The following is a 17627-nucleotide window of genomic DNA, read 5'->3' as shown; positions in this document are numbered from 1 at the left end:
GAATTGTCAAGTAAAGGAAATTAAATCAAACAAATTGGATGAAGCAGGTATAGATGGATGGATAAAGGGCAAAATAACTTCCCTCTCATCCGACAAGAGGAAGTACCCTTGCAATGCAAATGCAAACATTTGTGTTGAGTTTCTTACTTAAGTTTTATATTTTCGGACATAAAACACATGGGAGATCCCCTCACCTGAGTAGGATGTGAGATAAATGTATTTGTTGATCACTGAGGTGTAGGTCTGCGCCAGTGTTATTCATGTTTCCATTAAACGTTCTGATGCCTTTATAGATTCCTCAAATGGCTCGGGAGAGTCAGGATCTGTGCTTTGCAGATTCAAAATTCACTTCAAAAAGGAAAGTTCACCTTCACAATGTGCATCCAGAACTCAGGAGGAAAAAACGAGTTTGATCTGTTTGTGGAGTATTAGCATGCACGCCGTGTTCAGCAACGAGGGGGCTGAAGACAAACAGAGATCCACAGAAAGTAAGCGACAAACGCGGTGGTGCTGCCATCACCGGGGGAGGTCTGTGGTGAAGTGAGTGGGAAGACAAATACAGTGTGGTGCGTCGTGGCGATTTATGAACATCGGAATTTAAATGATTTCAGTGACTTTCATGCATGGAAGGATGTGGATCTGGCATGCTGATCCATATTCAACAAGGACAGTTTTGCAAATGTGCTGCATGTGTAAGTGCTGCTCTGTGTGTCTCATATAAAGGATTCGGATCATAGGAGGTACATCTGATACGGTGGAGACAGCCGCTCACACAGTCACTGTTAAACTGCGTTAACAGAAGTGAACACCAGCGTGAGCCAGTGTCAAAGCTCCCTTTCATCATCAGAAATGTTGCGCCCCGTTCATAAAACATCGACAGCATTGTGCTAAAGTCTTGAGCCAACCCTCATCTTTATTTGTTCCCAGGAAAATGAGAAATAGCTGCACTGAAACCTGTGTAAACATAAATGAAAGTACTGCATAGAAGGCAAAAAAAGGGTTGCATAATACATAAACAGTCCCCTTGTTGGTGGAAAAATACAGTTTTATGTCTGTGTTTTGGTATTTTTCATACAACTAAAGAAATGGGAACAAATGATGAGTCTGTGTGACAGGCTGCTGGTAGCAAAGTGTAGACACGGCACTGGTTCATCCTTTAAGTGGCGTAACAATCATAACAAACACATTTCTTCTATAAAATGTGACTAAATCAGAGTGATTTTCTCTCACGTAAATCATGTATACGTTTCCAGCATAATTCTATACAATCAAAGCAGTGCCACTTCTGGTCTTTTTTTTTTTTCATTTTCACTTCCAGTAAAGAGTCTTCCTCTTGTCAAGCTGTGGCAGATACTGTATGTGACTTTATGTATTACTAATTACCAATGGAGAGGAGAGAGTTTTGTTCCACTCTCAATTTGAACATGTCTCAATACTCCATAAGAGATGCACAAACTTGACACCAGACAAGCTTCCGTGAATAATTTTAGAATTCAGATTCCTTTGAATAGAGAATGTACTACTTCAGTGACTCTAAACATGGCAAATTGCATTAATAAAGACCATAATTAATGTAAGCACCATTTCATTATTCTGAGGTCATAAGAAAACCGATCAATTGCATGACAAACAGCCAGTATCACCTTAATTCCTAAATTATGGTAGGTGTTATGGGAACAGCAATGAAGTACGTCTAACAGGAAATGCTGCAGTTAAACAGTGAATATAACATGAAGATGTGAACCTCACAAATATGTGAGCTTCAGAAAGATGGCGTGAACGCAGAGGGTGTGAAACAGCCCCGCTAACAGCCTTGTTACCGCTTACATCTACCACCAGCCTCACAGGATATAAAAGCTGCCGACTGCACTGGAAGGGCGGAGTGTGTGGGCGGGCTAACCCCTCCAAACAGACTGTTAACTGACAGCTGAGACAACAGGGCCGAGACTAGAGCCACTGGGCTTAAACCAACGGGCATTTTATCTCATACGTCTCAATAATACCTTTAAAACCAGCTGACACAATAACTAAGCAAAGGCTCGGCTCTGTTCACACAGATGCACGCCAGCCATTCAGGGGTCGCAGGCACATCAAATACGTTGATGTCTTTTTTTTACTGTTATGACAAGCTGCATTAAGGTCACACGCAGCAGCCAGTTACCCGATGCTGAATACATGATGTCTGAATTATAAGTGATTAATAATCACCATTGTGTTTGACTGAGAGCAGAGTCATACTGAGGAGGTGTGTCTGCTGATATCAGGCAAACGCCTCCATTTTTCTCTGTTCTCACACTGACAAATGGGGGGGCCTGCAGCTGGTGTGATACCAGAGCGGGTTTAACCACAGATTCTGCTCGAATCGAACCAGATGCTGGTTCTATACATAGAGCTCAAAGGAATTTAAAGCAGGCCGCATCGCATCGTGTAGAGAACAAAGTTTGATCCAGACTTTTTCTTGTTTTGAAGGCAGAAGTCCAGCTCTACCCATGTCTGAATAAGAAAGTAGCATTTCCCCATTTGCTCACGGACTACTTTTTCCACTACAGCTTAGTGGCAGAGCCAACCACAGCCAACTGACGTGCTGCTTCTTCTTTTAGAGCTTTCATCCAATCCTCGAACGGACGTCAGTTTCAAATCTGTTCTGTTTGTGCCACCACATGTGAGCTTTATTTTACCGATAGCTTTCAGTCATATTGGAAGCTGTGTCGAGTTGGTGCAAACCAAATGCTTCCTCCCGTTGTTTCGTCACATGACGTAGTTACAGCGCCATAAACTGCGACGTTCCTCAATAAAAACAGGTGTAATCTATGAGATAAATCAGGCCGGAAAAAGGCTCTCAGACCGTAAGATGTCATCGACACAAACAGTTCAACCCAAACTTCATACAAATACTTTGGAAAATACAAGAAAATCAGGCAATTTTCTGTTTTTAAATCTGCCATTTTGCTAACAAAAGATCTGCCAACAGACCATTGTAATAACTTTCTTAAATAATTGACTGATGTAAATGCCTATTTTAAGTTTCCGGATGTCAAAATTTGTCCAGAACTCTTTGAAGATCCTGAATATATTTTCCAAATCCCGTTGGATCTTTCCTAAAATACAGTGAAAAATGATTTGTTCAACTGAGTTTGGCACAAAGAGCTGAGCCACGATGTTTCTTTTATGACCGGTCCTGACACCCTCACCTGTCACCAGTGTGTTGCTGCCATCAAATGTTACATTTTTAAACTAAATACAGTGAAGTCGGTCAGTGAAGACACTGAAAGTACTTTCAGTTTCAGCTACAAACTAATGCAAGTATAGGTTTGTAAGCTGCAGTTGCCTCCATAATGCTGTTTTCTAAGTAAAACGATCCCTTTTTCTTTCCAAAGCCACCAAAAAACACAACATTAGTAGCAGAAAATCTGCACTCCTCAGAGTAATTTGCAAAAATGTTGTAAAACCCAAATAACCACAAACAAAGACAGATTCAAAATGTATGACACCTATTAATGCATGTACAGACAGAATCAGCAAACATCAGCAGGTCTGCAGCTGCTCATTTTCTAGACTGAGCCCTAGACTCAGATTAGTAAAGTTGCAGAAAAGCATAAAAAGGAACGAAGCCACGGATACCTTGACGTCCCGGTGGATGATGTTGTTGTCGTGGCAATATCGCAGCGCCTCCAGGATCTGTCTCATGTAGTGACTGATGAAAGATAAGTGAACAAACCATGCAGTTATGTCTCAAAGGTGAACAAACATTGATACAACAATAAGAGCATCAGGGAGTCTCTTATGTAACCTCACCTGGCCACTGCTTCGCTGTACACAAAGCCAGCATCCGCCCTCTTCACGATCTCAAAGCACAGGTCTGCACCGTCCATACTGACAAAAACAAAAAATAAAGACACGCACGTTTGAGAGGTCCGGTGAGGTGTAAAGTGCACGGCAAGAACACTGGTAAAAAGAAAAGGTCACTCTTATTAAAGCCTCAGTGTGAGCCTCTCTGTGATTGGGTGCGGGTCAGTGGAAGAGAAGCCGTATTTATCTTCTCTGTAAGGTTGAAGTAGAAGCAGCTGGATGCCGTTATGATGCTGACAGCATTCCTGTGAAGCTCTCCGAGTTTTTCCCTCCATGACGACTTGAGGTTTAGGAAGTTCAACCAGTTTTAGAATTTGTTGTTTTGTGTGTATTTCACAGCACAACAGCAAACTTACTCTGAAATCTAATTTAAGAGCCCACAATAGTAGTAAACAACCAGACACTGATGCTTTTGAGTCAAAGATGATAAAAGGGACGTCAACAACAATCAAAATCCGCCCTGAACAAGTTCTCTAAAGCAACTAAATTTGCTCAACTTTTAAGTGTGGTGTTTGTGTCGAGTGGTGCCGGGAACACACTGCAGAGATTAGTGAAAAGTGTCAGTGAAATGGTGGAGAGGGTCATGTTCAATCTATGAAACATGCTGCAGATCTGAGGGAACACAGACTCGCTAACAGCAGAAAGACCGGGTGAAGCTACACAGCAAACCATTTTTGTTTCGTTCACTCGTTTTCACAAACAATTCTCACAATGTTTTTCCCCTCAGGCCCAGCAGACAGCGCAGATAATAAATCTAAGGTTGGAAAAAATAAGTGCTCTGAATGGAACTCCTTTTAGATCCTCCCCAGGAACCAGGGACTAAGCATACGACCCTGGCAGGGAGGTCGCACTTCTCACACTGATCTGACATTTTTGATTATATTGAGTACTATTTCCATCATTTGTAAAATATAAACATACATAAAGCTTCGACCAGCTGAGGACAGATGGCGAGCTGTGGCGGTGAGGCCAGCTCAACAGTGAATGAGGAGAGATTGTTTCACAGTGGCTTCGTCCAACGACACAAACAGAAACGACCACAGAGAACTGACAATGAAGCATAAACTCGGCTTAACTCTTTAATGCTTCTTTTCAACCACAGCAGTTCCAGCGCTGGGGCTCAAATTACAGGTAGACGGGGCTAAGAAATGGTTTTCTACAGCCAGAGAATCACATCATTATGTCCCTTTAAACAGCTCCTCAATCCATGTTTGAACCTCCCTCTGCTGTAGTCTCAGAGGACCACAGTACAGACAGTTTACCTTCACAGTAATTATACAGGCTGCTTAGAGCCTGATTTATAGACAGCAGGTGGAGATATTAATACACCTGAAATGTCATATAAGTGTAGCTGCAAACACGGTTTAAAAATGAGAGTTGAGATTAATCTAAGATTCATCTATGATCTTTGTGCTGATGTATTACAGAATGCATTGGAGACAGCAGTACAGTGAGCATCAAGGACTTGGTTTAAAGGTAAAGATGGGGACAACTTCAAGTAGGACTCCTTTCATGGGGGTTGGTGGTGGTTCAGGGGGGTGATTAACCCTGCAGTACGTCTGCGTGCTCTGCTGTCACCTATGAGACAGACTGCTTCAGCCTCGTCGCCACCACATTATCACCATCACCTCCCCTGATAGATGGGCTTTTTTATTTGTCTGACGTCACACAGCGGGACAGACAGGGACAGACCAGGATGACAGTCTCTGCCCATGTGATTGGATGCACACCAGAGCCCTTTAGAAAAGTTCTGAAAACAGCTTCTGGGTGCAGCGCTGTTCCTCATGGCAGATGCTCTCTGCTCACTGGAAACAGCCAGAACACAAAGAAGCCACAACTATGCATCCCAAACCTGAAAAGGTTGGTTTTTTACGTGACAACTAAAGGAAGATCTTCCTCTTCTTAAAAGGAAACTAATGATTTCTATAAATTGCCAGAAAACATCAGTTGAGTAACAACGTTTCAAATCTCTATAATTATGAGCAGAAGCTCTTTTCAGAGAGATGAGAATATCTGCATGCAGCCAAGCAGCTCCACAGACGTCACTGCATGCTCAGGATGAGAAGCTGCTCACATTAACACAAAACCAAATCCCTCTGGAGTGATTTACATTTAAGATACAGTTCTAACGACAGCTTCTCAGCCCAGTTAAGGCCAAACTGCCGCCCCCGGTGACCGACTGTCTCGGTGCACAGAAAACCGATCAATAAGCTGTAACATAAACAGCTGCCACCTGAACAGAGCTGCTAGCTGCTGCCTGTTTCCTCCACACACACATTTCAGCCTGCTGATCAGCGAGGACTGAGACCTGGCAGAAAGGGGGACATCTGAAGCCGTCTGCATTTATCCACCTTGTTTGCTCAGTTATCTATTCTGCCCTAAAAATGGACGCCACATCTACCGTGTATGAAACTTGTGCACAAAAAGCTCCAAAAGCATGACAATCTCTTTAAGTAGAGCTCACTTGCACTTCCTTGAGAGTCTTCCCTCTCTGCAGCGAGCTGTATGGTAGAGCTTTGCACGCAGCCCGAGTATTTGCCTGTTCAGCGATAACAGAATAACACGATAAAGGAATTAGTTCTGGAAGAGGAGGAAAGATGAAGATACAGAGCGGGCCGGGAGGAGCTCCGGGAGAGGCGCAGCTTTTTAGAAAAGATGGAGGTAGCAGTGAGTGTGAAATCTTAATCTCATCTTTTTTCCCCTTCTCATATGTGGTACTGCACCCTCTGCACACACTCTCCACCCCCATCCTCTGCTAACAAGCTTTTACATATCAGCACTGATTACATAAAAGTGCTGCAGGCCTCACTTTCTCTGTCCTAACGTCGTGGTCGTCTTCCCTTCCATCACCCTGCCATTTGTCCTCTTACCCCCACACAAGCTCACTCTTACATTCTCCTGAAGATAGTGGGACATCCACCCCTTATCACCCACAGGTGTGATCTCTTCCTTTCACCTGACCGGCCCCCTTGTTCTTGCTCTTTTGATGTGACCCAATGGGATTCTTGCCAGGCAAGGACTTACAATTCAAACACCATGTAGAGCATCCCGTCTGAGCTGTAGGTCTCCAGCAGCTCCACGATGTGGGGGTGCTTCAGCATGTGGCAGATACTGGCCTCCCTCTTTAGATCTGAAAGCACACATAGAAAGAAAAAAGGGGGGGTGAGCATATCAGGCAGCAAGAGGAGTGTGCAGTTCAAAGATTTATCCAATATGCAAGCGTATACACGAGACTGTCCCTAATTATTCTGCATCTGAGGACAGAATTGGGCCTGGAAACGGAGACGCAGACTTTTGTGCCGTCAGACTTTCGGTTGTGGAATGACAGAAGTGTCCAAATGACTAAATAAACTGTTAAAGAAACAAATAAATCTGGAAAAAAATTAACAAACTATGATCACTCTTTATCTACAAGAAATTTAAATAATCAATTGAAATAATAATCAGGGAAAAACCTTTTAAATACCTACTTTTAGTATATCAGCTTCGAACTACAGGGAAATAACGAGTAGTAAACTAGTAACTGCAATTAAAGACATATTTTCATTTCAATCATTTATTATCAGTGTGTTCTGCAGTCATATGACAGATGTGCCGTTTTCGCTGGTTAGATATTTATTAAGACGTACAGTCGGCATAAATAAACAGTCAAGGTTTTTACTTTTAAGTATCTTTTCCTGTTTTAAAGCCGACTATTTAAGAGTATCTCGTAGTGTAATTTTGATAATATGACTGTGATAATAGCTAATTGAAACGGTTCGTCTGGTGACTGGTGCTGAGCCGTCTAAAAGAGGATTTTCTACCCATGTATGAATCAATCGCTATGATCGATCCATCCACACCTTTAAGGAGCAGCTTCTACAACACAGCTGCTTGTTTTTCGTCCGGCTGCTATGAGCTTCAGCCTGAAAAGCTCACTCCATCCCCTCCTGCCCGTTCCCCACAGCGCAGATCAATCAGTGGGATTTTTTTATTGAGCAACAACCAAATCCACAAAACAGACAACAGCTTGTTTTCAACAGTCATTACTCTATTACAACATAGTATACATATATTACAGCAACCTGACAGATTTCACAGGTTTACCCCCGTGCCCACATCCTGCCTGCAGTCAGGCGAGCACCCCGACATAAGTTTACTTTGTACAAGCTGAGAGGCATTTTCAGACTTCCCCTCTGGAAGCCCTCGGTGTTTTAACACAAATCTAAATCTAGTTGAACTCTGCTGATACCCTCGCTTTACAACGAGGAGTTTCAGACCACCCTGCCGACCTCAGGGCTGTCTGTAGTTATAAATGGAAAATGCACAGCGCAGCATGAGGGATGTCTCATATGCAAATTGAACGCGAGTCTCCGCTCTCCTTTGCTTCAGGTGCAGTTTGTTTGTATTCATCCCCTTAATTTAGATCCTCTTACTGCATCCTGGCAACAAGCATCGGCCACTTTATCTGGTTCCTAATGAGGAGGAGGGTTAATGGAGGGGTTTACTGAAGCTGAAAAGAACAAGGTGGGCTGAGTTGTTTAGAGGAACCACTGGGAAAAGATGATAGACACAGAGACGGAAAAACGCTTAAGCATACAAAGCTCTGCCTCTCAGGAGACAAAAAGCAAGAAAACTTTTGGTTTCGAAGGACACAAGTAGAGGAAAATACACGATTTGTAACAAAATTGTGCAGGGATACGAGGAAAAAAGGCAACTAAGAGAAATCAATATTGTATTTATGGCCAAAATAGGAAATCGTTGTGTCACGTAAAGTGGGATAAATAAATCGTGGGTGAGAGCATCTTCTGCAGCGTACCAGAGGATTACCAAGCCTTTAAATCAGATTTGTCTACATGAAGACTACTGAACAGCTACAGAACAGCAGAACCCTGCAGCTTACTTTCAATAATCTACATCAACTGCATCGCAGAGCCATTTCCTCCTACATTTCCATTAGTTGAAGCCTACATGCCAGGACTTTCAACACCCTGAATTTTGTCTGTAAAGTTCCACAAATGACTTCAGACTCGATGGAAAACAGACAATTGAAAGGATTTGAAGTAGAATACAACTACCCGCATCACACCAAGGCCAGAAAAACATTCAGACTTTTAGATTTGCATAATTGTGAATCTCAAACAATGAGAAATATACTCATAACGAGCCGGTAAAAAGAAAAACTACTCAGCCAGTACAAATGAAGCAACAAAACACTGAACTCGTGAAGGACGGTGTTTTTGAATTTCCCAGCAGGAGGATGTTTACAAAGCCTGGAGAAGTGACTGTGTGCCTGATCAGCACCAAACAAGACAGCAGCATCTATCCATTTTCTATGCCCACTTTATGTAATTCAGGCTTGTGGGGGGCTGGAGCCTATCCCAGCTGCTGGGCGATGGGAGGAAGCCGGAGTACCCGGACAGAACCCCGCAAACATGGGGAGAAAACGCAACCTCCACACAGAAAGGCCCCTGGCTGGGAGTCAAACCGGGAACCCCCCTCGCTGCGAGGTGACGGCGCTAACCACCCTCAGCAGCTGCCAGAATGCCACAAAAAGACGCCTTTTTCTTCTGTGCACTGCCAGAAAAACAGCAAACAGATGGTGCGATTTACTGAAACATTTGGAAACATAAATGGAAATACCCTGAACCCTCTGAGACAAACGCTCGTCATTTATTTTAGTAGTCTTCAGGAATAGTTCTCCAGGCTTCTCGAAGGACATCCTTCTTTGGATGGTGGCCTTTTCTGTCAAGACGATGGGAGATGGGAAGAAGATGGGAATCACCTTGTTGCTGCAAAAATACTATTTCATGTCTGTAAAACTTTGTGACAGGCTGCTCGAAATCAAGTGCCGAAAGATTGGAGAGAGTTCACGCAACACCAGTTCAGCCCTTTCGTAATGGTTGAATGATTTATAGGTCAGTGCAGAGCGACTGTAACAAAAAACATCCCTCTGAAAATGGTCAGGTACAAAGACTTGGGAGAGTCTCTGGAACTATTGCTGAGCTAAAATATTACAGGCAGCCTGGAAGGAAAATATAAAGAAATGAGGGGTGTTTCACAAGATCTGCACAGTCCTGTAACATGTTCCTTTAAGAATTAAAGAGAAAACTACAATACAACAGCTAATTGACGTTTCGGCACTCTGCTGTGACTGGATGTTATGTTTTCAGCATAAGAACATTTAATAAGTAACTTTTGAAACTCCACAGCTGATCCAATCTAGAGCCAACACTCGTCACTGGTGTAAACACCTGAAAATGTGCTCGTAGCGGCAAATTTACAGCCATTAACAGGTTTAGGTTGGTTTCTGGCGTAACGCTGATGTGTAATATAACGTTGTGAAGAATATTTCATGTCTATAATTAACCTTTTATTTCTTCAAAAAAGAAATGTGAGTAATGCATTTACAGTTCATTCATCTGATCTTTTTTGCCGCAGAGGACTCTAAACTAATTATAGTTTTGCTCCATCACTGTAGATAGTGTTGTTTGCCCATATCAGCTGAAAACTGGTTTCTGCTGTTGCAGGTTTTAACGTTGACTGACAAACGGCGGGGATTTGCCTTTTACTGCGAGGATCTTTCCCACCGATCCATCTGTCAACCCTCCAATTCAATCTCTCCCTTCTCTGATCTGTTCATTCATACTTGGCAGCTGCTCTGATGGGTTCTTCAGGCTGAAGCCAGCCCCAGAAGAACACGAACACAACCTTTCTGAATGAAAACAATCTCAATCAATTGATTCAAAATGCATCACCAAGTGCACTTAACTGTATTAACCGTCTTTCCAACAGAAATAGCACAACGGCATCACAGTACAAGCTCAATATGCAGCACATTTCATATTACCAGGGAGACATTTCCTGGATGCAGCCGCTGGAGGTGATTTATGGACATGAGAGCTGGTATTTCTGCAAAGATGTGATGGGAAAGCACACGATCACACCTCCTCACACACACACACACACACACACACTCCTACACACGTGAATGATACTGAATACTTTGTGTTGTTTCACCATGCATGCAGTGACATTTAATTAAGCTCCAAGCTGAAGCCACGTGTGCCACTGCGCCTCTGTGCTAACATTAAAGAAAACCTCAGAGGGTGTGAGGTGGTGGCTAGCTCTACCATGATGCTAACGCTGCTAAAGCTGGGATAAACTGCTACTTTCGGGCCTTACGTGTTGTTCCTGTCCATCACAGTAACTCATCGAATGAGAAGCAGATAACCAAAGAGGGTGTCACAGAGCGACCGAAAACAACCTCAAAGACGTTACTTTCATTGCTTTTAAATTGGTTTTGGTTTTGTGAGGGAAAGGAGGAGGCTGATGGAGCGGGAGAGCCAATGAGAGGCTGCGACTCAGACTTAAGATGACTCGGGTACAGAGGCAACTACACTTGTTATCATGTCAATACAGTTTAAGTTTGAGACCGTCAAGTTACAGAGTGAGGTTGAAGTGTAAGGAACAAACAAGAAGACAAAAACAGGAATGGCTGAACTCCGTCCACATGCTGCCATGTATCTAAAGGCCGCACAGACCACCGCCGTCTACTTCGCTGCCTCTTTGTATGTCTCTTTCCAAAATGGTGCATTTTCATGACCTCCTCCACCGTTTGTTATTGTCTGAAACTGACCGTCAACTCTGACAAAAGACCAGGGAATCCACTGGTATTTGATCAAATTAATGTAGTTTTGAAGTTTACATCCAAAAGAAATAGTTCATTCCATTGTTCTTCTTTGGCTTTGATGTACAAATCCGGCAGAAATTTGTTGGTGAAATACACTCGGTTTGTTATCTTTTACCACAGCTCTTCGACATCTCTCATCTCAACAAAGAACAGCGTCGGTGTCGGTTGTTGATGGTATACAGGCTGCTAGATCAGAGCAGGGCATTTACTCTGATGTCAGCGTGGAACTGTTACACGGTTCTGTGTCTAATCTGCAGCAAAATCTCAGTCAACCAACTTTTAACTGTAGAATCTGACCATCAAGAGATTAATGGTGCATTCTATTTGGCGCGGCCTCTACTGAGAGTGTTTCAACATTGTGATACAGGGCAAACAGGACAGGAAGGGCTGTTGTTTTTTTATTGCCCTCTAGCTGACATAGTAAAAATGAAAGTAAAACTTCTGTTATTGTCATTTTCTTGTCAAACTGGCATAAAAATGAGCATTTTCAGCTTATTTTGGGAGGAAGCATCGTAACCATAAATACACAAACATAAAAACAGCTTTATCCTCTTTTCTGTCAGCAGGTTCAGCATTTATTTCTGCTTGTTGATGTGGACTTTTGCACAGTATTGTAGCCTTCTTGAATTCACTGCTGGGGCTCAGCCCCTCAAGTAAGAGTTCATAACTTTGCATAAGCTCCATTTACCACTGAAGCACCAAGCTGTTTTGGAATTGGGTTGTTTTAGTGGATCATTAAGGGAAAAATGAGCAAAGAAACAAGAGAGTCAGCAAGAAAGTTAGAGCTGAAAGCAAATAAAAAGACAAAAAGGAAAGCGAAAGTAGGTGAAAGGCACATGTGACCTCGACAGCGATCCCTGTTACTCCTGCAGGGACTCAAAGCCAACAGAGGAGGTGTTGTAGGTGTGTCTGGTGTGTTAAACAGTCAGAAAATATGTCACAGCAGTCTAACAGAAGGAGGGAGAACCACACACTGCTGAAGCTGATGGGATCCCAAGCAAGATTAAGGAGGTCAGAGAAGACAGAAAGGTGATGCAGAGCAACACACGGAAACAGTATAAAAGGAGAAAGTGAAGGAATCAGGGAGGAGTGAAAGGAGCCAGGGGGGGTGAGTAGGCTGTGGTACATGATGAATTTTGCTCATTCTCTGGTTTGCTTTCCTCTCTCATCCCCTCAGAGGGCTGACCTATTCATCAGACAAACCTCCGGACAGGCTGAGGAGCAATAAGCTGGTGTGTGTGTTTGCATCAGGCCTCTGCTGACCAATCCATTGTCAAGACATGAACCATTTGACCTACTTCCCGCAGCCTGAGCTCTGTGTGGGGTGTTTGGCAGTGTTTTTGTGTGTCTGCTTGTGTTACAGCTGCCTGATGAAGCGAAACTGCTCTGATTTCCACAGGCATCAAAATCGGGGGAAATAAAAACAAATCAACTGTGAAAACAGCCGGCTGGCGTCTGGAGGGAGAGCGTGGTTTGATGGATTCTTGAGCGCCACGGGGGAGAAACTCACTGGATATAAAAGGCTGGGGTGCGAGCTGACCGTGTAACAGAAGCGAGTGCTCCAACGTCAGACTTAGAGCCCTTTTCTTCACATAGAGTTTTCTTCGTGGTGGCAAACAGGAACGCATTTAAAAGGTCGCTGGATGATTTTGCATGTAAAACCATCGTATGCCTCAGGAGTTCTGCTCGTACCCGATCAGACGAGTCCTCTGGAACCCGACTAACACATGGTCACACGGCCCATTTCAACCGCTGAATCCTACAACAGTGCTCCAGAATAGCTTTTTGAAACGGCTGCAACGGTTTCAGGAAGGTGCACCCACATTTTAACGCTTCCTTTAGCACCACTTCCTTTCATAATGCCCAAACCATTGTGAAAGTCACTGTGTCGGTTTGCCAGTTAAAGTTTGGTGCAACTGAAGAAACGGGGAAGAAAGCCGTTTGCACTCCAAAGATTTTTGGTTGTATGTGTGACCAAACTGGTCACACCGTGGAGCCCAGTGTAACCAATCATTTCAGCAGAATTCTTGCAATCATCTGCAAATTAGTTTCAAGGTGGATGTAAAATTGGATGCAACAGTAATGAGGGACTAATCAGAATTTCAGGTAAATCTAAAAATATTGCTTTTTTGTTTCATCTCTAAAACTTTCCAGTTGACTTTGCCCTTTCTTGTTGCTAAACCTTTTTGTCTGTCCATCATGCAGCTCAGGCATTAACACACGTGTGAAACTAAATGCTTCTGCGAGCATGCAGTGCACATTTGCGGTGTGTTTTATATTTCTGGGTGGGTCACAAAACCAGATTCAGACACATTGACTCTAATTAAGGTAGTCTGGTCGGACCTCTCACCATGCAGATAAACAAGGCCTTATAGAGGTTGTATAGAGGCTTAAGTAAACCAAAGAGATGCTCTGACATCAGTGAGAAAGAATTACAGAAGGTGAAAAGAGGGCTACTTTCTCATGTGGCAGCTAAAGCCCCTCAGTGAAGTTTAAATTATCTTCAGCTCGCAGCATGGCCTCACAGCCCGTGAGTTAATGTCAGAATCAAGCCAATATAAATGTCATGTGTGCATAATGTGCACACAAACGGCTAGATATGAGTAGTTTGTATACACAAATTGGCAGGTTTTCTTTGCTTTGGACTGCAGCTTTTTCCTCAAAGTCAAGAGCAGACACAAGCACAGTGGTCCACTGGTGTATCCACCCTCTTTACGCTCGCTCTGGTGCTTATTATTGGCGTTTGAACAGGTCACGCTTAGGGTGAACTAATTTTGTCCTTTCAAACACAGCACTGACTTGTGAAAGAACAAATTTCTTTGTTCTAGATTTAACCCGATCAGCTCGGCACAGCTGCCTCACGCAAAAGCTCACCTCTTTCCTCCCCAATTCCAGGACAAGGTTTCCACGTTTATGATCCAAACAAAAAGAAACGATACGTCTACGATGGCAGATACAGCTGCTTGATTTGGACGAAACATTGCTTTGACAGAATGGCGGCGCTCGTAAAACAAGCGTTCGTTTGCTGTCAGATTTCCAGTTTTTGCGTGGGGACAGTATAGCTGCGTCTCTTCGGGATTTTTACAAAAGAAGCAGAGAAAGTTGGTTTTGATGCGCAGTTCAGAGCCGCGAGCAGTTTGCAGCTGCTCTGCAACACAAGGAAAGAAAAATGAGCGCTTGCGCTTTTCTGGCAAGCTTCATGAAAGGAAATTAGTCACCGTTTGTCCAACATATTGCTAAATTTAATGCCACTTCTTAGACAAAGTTGTGAGTTGCCAACAACAAAGATAAACTGCTCTCAAACAGAGAGGAAGAGGGGGCTTGGTTGTGCTGCAATTTAAAAACTGGTACGGATTTAAAGGGGAAACAAGTTATCCAAAGCCTCATCAGACAGTTCCAGTCCAAACCAATTACACACAACTGCACACAATCAGAAATTTAAGACACCTAATATGCTGTGTGTACAGGAATAAAAATGACCAGGTTCATCATGTTCCATTTAAGATGCATGTCAAGACTCAAAACTGGTCCTCGTGTTCATCCTCATCAGTTAGTGTGATGAGCAAAGCCAACAGCCGATCATTTCAGCGCTTACAGAGTAAGATCAAGTCTGCCTGTTGAACTTAGATATAACATTCACACACTTCTGAGAAGAATAATGACCTTATCACACTGCAGCTTCAGCCTCACAACAATCTTTTACCCTATTTTTAAAATAAAGAAACAATCAAAAATCACTAAAACACCCTCAATCATTCTTAGATCTGGATCAATACATGTCAGTGCTGATCTGGAACCAGTTTTCCATTAAAAGTCGGGTCTGAGCTGGTTGAAATATCTGGTTCAGGACTAAATGCTGTAATCATCACAGTTGAAAAGGGGTATTTAACTCTTATCCCCCCTCCACCAGCTCCTGGGGGAACTATCTGACTTTCTAGCTTCTAAACTCTCCACTACGTTCACCAGCTGCACTCTAAGTGTGTCTGAACGGTTTGGTTCTGAGCCAGCAGAAAACAGCTGCTCTTTTTTTCCTCTTTAAAAGGATGAAATGAGAAAGATGGCGTAAAACAGAACCGTTTCAGCCCTGACAGTTAAACAATGAGCTGAAACTTACTACAAAGTTGAATAAGCTGGAGAAGCTGCAGATTCACTTCAGATGTCCTCATTCATCACGACATTACAACCCAGTGCTGTCACTCAGCTCGGTTACATGTGCGGTCGGGTCGAACGGCGGTTACAGCTCCACTTGGATCAACTGGACCACCATCCTTGTCCCAGTATACTTGTGAGGAAGAACCGAGGTATCAACCAAAGTATGCCTGATGTTTGGAGCGTGTGAGTACAAATTCTTCTGCTTCTAACTTTCTCTTACACCAGAATTAAACTGAATCCACTGCACAGACGTCGTCTTTAAGGTACTTAAACAGTGATTTTGTGAGATGACATCAAGATTTTATTAGAGCAGAGCGACAGTCTGGAAAGGCTTTAAGCAACCACGAAATGAGTCTTAAAGGGTTGATTTTGTCACAGTTTGACAGATAGATAAAATATGTGGGGAAATAAGCTGTAATGAGGGTATATTGTACATGCAGCAGTGATTTGAACCCCGACAACATTGTCAAGGTAAGTTGGTCTGGCTTTGAGAAGCTGACATCTTGGTTGGACTAACATGTTTGGATTAATTCTGAAAGTACGGTTTTCATCACTGCTATCTTTTTGCCCTCCTCCGTCTCAAAGACATCAAATTCAGCCGGGTGATTTATGTGAAAAACAGAGCTGTACAGTTCCTTTACTGCACCTCGGTGTGATTCCGTTTAATTTATATATAGCTCAAAATCACAACAAATGTCATGTCCAGGCACTTCAAAGATATGGTCCACTTCAAGCTAATTAGAGTCTAATAAAATCAGATTACTTCAAATCTAAGGAAATCTAGAGATCACATTGAGACTTGTCCAATCCAATCCCCCGTCCTGAGTGTGCATCAGACAACACCTGTTTTAATTACATGTAAAGTGGTAAACCTGCCAAACAGCCATGTTCCCTTCTCTCCCTGTAGCCCTCTCAGTCTCTCTTCATAGTTTCCGTCTCATCACTCCTAACTCCATCCTTCAGGTATCTGTAATTCAATCTCTCCTCTCTTTCTCCCCTCATCCCTCCCCTCCATCACACCCTCAGGCTGCGGGAGATTTTTGATAAGGCCACTGCATGTTTTGTCTAGATGATACTCAGCAGCCCTTTCAGGATTAGTGATGCACAACACCTGTATATTAAACTCTGAAAAACAAAAGGCTGACTTATTTAATAGTATTTGCATATTTTAAGAATTAAAAATAGCATACCTGCTGTTTGAGTATTATAAATTAATTGGACTTTAACAATAGATGGGGTGCAATGCATCAACGCAACAGCCCAAAGACGACAGAAGAAGAGAAGGATGAAGCTATTATTCTGGTATTTTGAATCATTGACGGGCTCATGTGTACATAATATACACTCTTATAAGAAAAAAATGAAGATCTGACAACGTATTCTATTCTATTCTAACTAAGAGACAATACAGGATGCATGAGACCTTTTCCCCTGCACCAACGTCTGGAGTGGTTTGTTCAGAGAGGAACAAACGAAAGAGAGTGGGCTCTTTTACCTTCTGTGCTGAGTCCCGGACTGGACGTGAACTGGGCCACATCCACGATCTTGACAGCAAACTGCTGCCCCGTGTCTCTGTTGATGCATCTCCGCACCACGCTGAAGGGACCCCTGAAAAACACAGGCAAGAAGAGATAAATATTTAACACACGTTTAAAGACATCTGTAGAAACCATTTGGAAAAGGGCAGTCCCGGTTGCAATCACACGGTCGTCTATGGCGGCTCCCGTTTACTGAGCAACAACCAAGAGGAAAACATCCTGCCTGCTCCTTAAGATACTGAACACTTCCTTTATGTAGCGTCAGGGGCAACACTGCAGAAATAAACATTTTCTGTGTATCTGTTGGGAAAAAAAGAGTGTGTACTGTACTGTTACAGTGTACTGTAACACTGGATGGATGCGTTTGTATCTCTGATGTATTTTCACTGTTTTTGAGATGAACTGACTTTGGCTAC

General features: G+C 43.0%; 1 protein-coding gene across 10 annotated transcripts in view; it reads right to left on the bottom strand.

The window, feature by feature from the left end:
* Positions 1-17627, bottom strand: part of caska (calcium/calmodulin-dependent serine protein kinase a) — a 116637-nt gene that overhangs the window by 56723 nt on the left and 42287 nt on the right. For all 10 annotated transcript variants that reach the window (XM_072397376.1, XM_072397377.1, XM_072397378.1 and 7 more), the window contains exons 2-5: positions 17169-17281; positions 6874-6979; positions 3796-3873; positions 3622-3694 (exon numbers count right to left, since the gene is read on the bottom strand). In XM_072397376.1, coding sequence (XP_072253477.1) covers positions 3622-3694; positions 3796-3873; positions 6874-6979; positions 17169-17281 — 370 coding nt within the window. The remainder of the gene's footprint in view (positions 1-3621; positions 3695-3795; positions 3874-6873; positions 6980-17168; positions 17282-17627) is intronic.

The sequence above is a fragment of the Leuresthes tenuis genome, unplaced genomic scaffold (genome assembly GCF_036924035.1).
Source record: "Leuresthes tenuis unplaced genomic scaffold, fLeuTen1.0.hap1 SCAF_12, whole genome shotgun sequence".
Classification (NCBI taxonomy): Eukaryota; Metazoa; Chordata; class Actinopteri; order Atheriniformes; family Atherinopsidae; genus Leuresthes; species Leuresthes tenuis.
The sequence above is the reverse complement of the archived record's forward strand: the minus strand, read 5'-3'. Positions and strand labels throughout refer to the sequence as shown.